Raw genomic sequence first — 5,710 nt, forward strand, 5'->3', positions numbered from 1 at the left:
TTGAAGTAGAAGTTCAAAAATGTAGAATTCATTATGGTAATTCTTTATATACGTTAGAATTTTTCATGATTGTTATGAAAGAGCCATAAAAGTAATAGTATTGATTTAGTCAAAGCGTAGTTTAATAGAAAACATGTGTTTGACTCTTGGCTCCATAATTATATTTTTAAAAAAGTGAAATTTGAACTTGTTGAACCCACATGTGATCATTTTTAGTAAGCTTTATTTGGATTATTGTTTTAAATTTTCTTTTCAGAATAGAGAAATGACTCCAAGGGCCATTTTCTTAAACCTTTGTAAATTAATTCTAGAGAATAGGCCACATGATGGAGAAGGGACATGGTTAGCTTTTTCATATGGCTTTGACTCATCTTCTATGTAACTTCCTCAGAGTGTGGGGGTTTAATGTACTGTAGTAAGTATTTTAAGGCTTTTCCAGTTGGACAGTTGCTCCATCTACAAGAATTGCAATGATAATATGATGATACAACAAACGAGAACTGGGGACAGAATATCTTTTTCAAAACAGTGAAGTTATATTATAAATGGTTGGTTTGACTCTCTTTTAGGTAATTAAATTTTCTGTTTTTCTTTTGGGGGACTAGGTCATAGCAAACGACAGAAGTCCCTTAGTGGGTAAAATCCACTGGGAGAAAATGGTGAAAAAGGTATCAAGATTTGGAATACGTACGGGCACTTTTAACTGTTCCAGTGACCCCAGGTAAGTTGATTAGGCAATTCTTAGAATTTGAATTCTGACCAGAATTTTTAAAATAAAGACGATGATATTAGAAGCCTCTTTAAACTGAAAGCTAATTATAACATTGAGCACACTGTGAATTACACAGGTGCTTGATTAATAGTTTTTGATAAACTGATTTACTTTCTCTCTGAGATCTCTTTTTTTCTCTCTGTCTGGTTCTTTTTAATGGGGGTGACTCTTAAAAGTATGTCTTCCGTCCTTTTTGTTTCAGTTTTCTTTCTCAGAGAGACCTCAACACATTTATGGCTTTATGTGACACCTTTGTGCTGACCTAAATCTTCTTCCATAATTCTGAAAATTCCAAAACCTCTAGTTTGCATTTTGACACTCATTTTTGTCTGCCCTACAACTCTTCCCTAGCTGTGTCCTGTTCTCTAAACCTAGTATCCTAATTCAGTCATCCTCTTTTTCTTTAGTAAACCATGTGCTCTTTCTACCTTTCCCTTTTCTGTCTTTTATTGTTTGCCTCCCCACCCCCATTTTCTCAGACAAAAATATTTGCAGGTGTTTTTGTTTTTGTCATCATCTCCAGTATTTAGCCTGTCATATTATTTCTTGTTTTATTATTTCATTATTCTTCAAAATGCATTTTATTTCAATTTCTAGTGCCACCAAGTTAGAACTTAAATTCACTCATTCAATTATCCATTCAATAAATATTTAACAAAAGATTAACATGTACAGCATGTTTTGTTTAGTGCCCAGGAGGGGGCATATGATATCTATGTAGAAACACCCACAACATTAGGTAATTTCTAATGTAGGTAGATACACCTGACTTACCTACATCTTTTATATGTAGCCACAATGGGAAACCCATTAGATGTAGAAAACCCTCCTACAACACCACTGCTACATCTCAGATTTCCCTGCTCTTTTGATTTTAGGCCCATGTTTTCTTCAGTTCTCCTTACTATCCTTGTTTTGTTCATTCACAATGTAGAGTGAGAGCTATCGCAGCAGGACCCCCTAAGAGTTGGGTATAGGAAGGGAAGTTCTTGTATATCCTAACTCACATTTAGTCTCCTCATCTACCCACAAAGCTCCGTTCTCGTCTTCACCACAGAATCTTGATCATATTCCAGTGCCTTATGTTAATATGTCCAAGGTAACTTAAGTGGTGCTAATGTCCTTATGAAAAGGAAATAATTCTTATTTCTGTCCTTTGTTTACCAAAAACAATTGCGCTTGGTCTGATTCCATCATTCCCAAGTAGAGTCTAAGGGAAAGATGTGTTTTACACCACTGGTGATTGCAATATTAAAACAAATGATAGTGCTAATATTTTTATTTTTTTTCCCAGATAATGCCAAAAATCAGTATTTTATTGAAAAATATTCAGAATTGATTTTTTTAAAGTTAATGAACTAAATAATACATTTCAAACACTATAACTTATATTAGAAAATACCAAGTAAAAACAAATTTACAAAATTGTAAAGATTAAACACATATTACAATCTAAGTTGTTAGATAACATTAATAAAGAGTTCAAAAATAAAGTAAGCACAACATAAAATGAAGATAATCTATTGAGCATGAAAAACTGAAGGAAGTGGTAATATTTTATTTTTCTTTTGGTATAATTATATAAAGCAAAATGTATCAGAAGCATTATAATCGAGGCCAGTGGATTTTAGTGCAAATTTTTCTAGCTTTAAGAAAAGCTGTTTTGTTTTTTTTGTACGTGTTATAAGTGTCTTTATTTATTTTTATTTATTTTATTGTTAGTTTCAGGTGTACAGAACAATGAAATAGTTATCCTTTTTACCCTTCACACAGAAACAACCCCCCTCCCCCATCTACTGCCCTCCCACCCCCGATATCATGCTTATCATAATCCCATTGACTCCATTCCCACTCTCTACTCCACGTCCCATGACTATATGTATATATAATTATAGTTGACATACATTATTATTTAACATCAGCTTCAGAAATACAGTGCGGTGGTCAGGCCTCTACACCGACTATGAAGTGGTCTCCNTTTTTTTTTTTTTTTTAAATCTGTAAGGGTACATAAATCCTGGCCAATTCACTCCTCTTCAAATTACCTTTATTTTAACTATCCTGTGAAAGAAATATTTAAGCCCATCCAAGTTCTTTCTTCTTTTCCTCCCAGTTTTCTAATATTTTCTTACTCAGATGAATTATAGTTTCCTTTTGTATTTATCAAGAAGAAAAATGTAGTTAGGTGGCATATATAACTGATAATTAGCACTTTAGACTTCATATATAATTTTACTGGAGGATGTCTGGATTTACTTATTTATGGAAAATGTGATTTTAATAAATGGGTATAGATGACTTAGGTATTCCATCACTTGATCAGTCCGTTATTTTCCTTAAATGGATTGATTAGCAATCGAAGTTGATTATCTTTTTTGGTGTCACTACACGTGGAATGACACTATGAAAGGAAAACTGAACTTCTATTATTTATTTAATTTATCCTATATTCCTTATGATTTCTGTCTTCTCCAAAACTCCTGAGTTTTTTTTCTAAATAATACATGTTAATGTATTATATTTTTCTCCTCTTAATTATTTGAAGATTTATTAGCATTCATGAATTATCCTTATGTTAAAATAGAGTGCTAGGATATTTATTTGCATGTCAAGCTTTTCTATGTCTATTTTACATTCACTGGAATATGAGGTGGAAAGAGCTAACAGCTCCTTTCTCTAACAGTTTTTTCTAACATTCTAAGTTTTTCTGCTTGGTTCCTAGCTTAGTTGGTTCCTGTCCCAGTGGAACTCAGGCTGTACTTTTATCTAATTTTTTTTCTAGTCTCTGAAAATAGTCCCCACAGAGAATGCAGCATCCTTCCTGAACTGCCTAGGAATATGCTTCCTCTCTTAATAAGACCAACAGTGTGACTGCATCTTAGAATCATTGTGTGTACTTTCGGGTGTAAGCTATAAGTTGGGAACTCTTGCTGGTGTGACACAATAGTAATAGGCTTGGAGTATTTTGTTATACCATGTGACTCAGCCAAATGAGTTATTTTGTGAAAATATTAACATTTTTATTGGTTGTTTAATTCAGCCTCCACCAAATTTAATTTATGCTAAACCTTCAGTTGAATAATATAACTATTTAGGACATTGGACAAAGCAATTTCTAATTGTGTAACTGTGGAGTCAAAATGCTTTCATGAAATTCCTAGGGGATTTTTCATTTTTGTGTGGCTCTCTCAGCCAGGGATCATTAAACTCTTCAAAAGCAGGTGTTGGAACAGCTTGCTGGATAAATAAGGCCTGGGTTGAACATTGTCATGTATTTGCCACAGGGGTGTTCCCACCTCTCTTCATACACTTCTGTTGTCTGTGCTGTAACCTGGGTGTGTGGGAACAGCACCCCCCCCCCAATTCCTACTTCTTTTCCCAGCATTGGAGCTCTCACAAGTGTGAAGGATGCCTGTGCAGTGATCAGGATCTTCACTGAAGATACCCCTAGACTTGAGGCATACCCAATATATAATACATCCAAGCAACGTCGTGATTGAGTCATCCCTGGATGCAATGTTATTATAAACACAGCCCTGAAATGTTTGGGTCATTGACAGCCTTGATTAGGAAATGGGAGTCAAAGTGGGTTCTTGTAAAAAGAAGGCAGAACAGGGAATGTGGTGATATGATTGCACAGAGACTTCTTAATCCTGAGTTATCTGAAAAATAAGTTCAATATTTCTTTGATTACTTGACAGAAAGAAGAACTACTATATTGACTCTTTAGAGGTAGGGAAAAAAAGGAAAGAAATGCTTGCCTTGCTTAATCTCCCTTATTCTTCAAGTACATTTTATACAGCACTTTTGGACCATGGAAAAGTGCAAAAGCTAGGGACCTACTGGGTGATGTGAGCAATGTGAACCTCCTCAGAAAGAGCTTTCATCTACTAAGACTGTGTCCTTAAATTGCCCTCTTCTGGTTATCGCAACCATCTGAGCATTTGAATAACGTGTGTCTCCCTCAGTAAGGCCATTTGTTTTCACTAAAAAGTACTATCAAAACCATTTACCGTATTTCCCCATGTATAAGACACTCCCATGTATAAGATGCTCCCATGTATAAGACACACCTTCATTTTGGGGCCCGAAATTTGAACAAAAATGTATTTCATAAAGTTATTGAACTCAAGTTTTATTCATCATAAAACTCATACAACTCCTCATCACTGTCAAAACTCCTAACCATAGCCAGTCTTGGATTGTCTTCTCAGTTGGAGGAGGACCAAACTTAGGTTCATCAGCACGATTTCCATTCACTTTTGCAAACTGGATCACTTTTACCTTGAATTCAGCACTGTACGAAAATCTTTTCTGAGCCATTTCTGGGCAGAACGTGGCAAAACGTAGCCTACCGTAATATACAGGTAACAAGTGCGAAACAATGAGCGCAAAGACAGCAAACGCAAAAAAGCAGGAAATACAAGTAAATCTACAACCACTGTATAAGACGCACCAAGTTTTTAGACCACAAATTTTTCAGAAAAGGATGTCTTATACATGGGGAAATACAGTAGTCAATGCTCTAAATTGTGTGTGCAAGTGTATTTATTAAGCATCAAAGTTATGTTACAAAATGTTACATATGCATGCATATCTCTGTATGTATGAGGATGATAATATCAATGGTATATGGCAAGGGGTTACTGGACTGTTGGAACATAAAAGTGTCACTTGTCACCATGGTGCACTATCTCTTCTGCTGCCTTTGAAATTTGATAGACTGTAGGAGAGGGGCCACAGGTAAGGTAGCTGTACCATCTCCTGCCTCTCCCAGGTTCTTGACTGTTGGCACTCATTTCACACACTCCCCTGGGATTTCACTTCCTGGACGCTTTGTGAACATGAAAATAGCCCTTCCTCCAAGAAAGATTAGAGGCCTCCAGACTATTGTGTTGTAATTTTGAATAAAATAGTATCAGTAATGTAGCCTTCATG

At 35.3% G+C, this 5,710-nt stretch overlaps 1 protein-coding gene across 2 annotated transcripts in view; it reads left to right on the forward strand.

Moving 5' to 3' along the window:
• LOC109375924 (E3 ubiquitin-protein ligase RNF103) overlaps window positions 1–5,710 on the forward strand; it is an 84,212-nt gene that overhangs the window by 11,261 nt on the left and 67,241 nt on the right. The window contains exon 3 of one of the 2 annotated variants that reach the window (XM_019631499.1): window positions 606–721. The exons of the other annotated variant lie outside the window; for it this stretch is intronic. Coding sequence (XP_019487044.1) covers window positions 606–721 — 116 coding nt within the window. The remainder of the gene's footprint in view (window positions 1–605; window positions 722–5,710) is intronic. 2 annotated transcript variants of the gene reach the window in all.

Source organism: Hipposideros armiger, unplaced genomic scaffold (assembly GCF_001890085.2).
Source record: "Hipposideros armiger isolate ML-2016 unplaced genomic scaffold, ASM189008v1 scaffold_1003, whole genome shotgun sequence".
NCBI classification, from domain to species: Eukaryota; Metazoa; Chordata; class Mammalia; order Chiroptera; family Hipposideridae; genus Hipposideros; species Hipposideros armiger.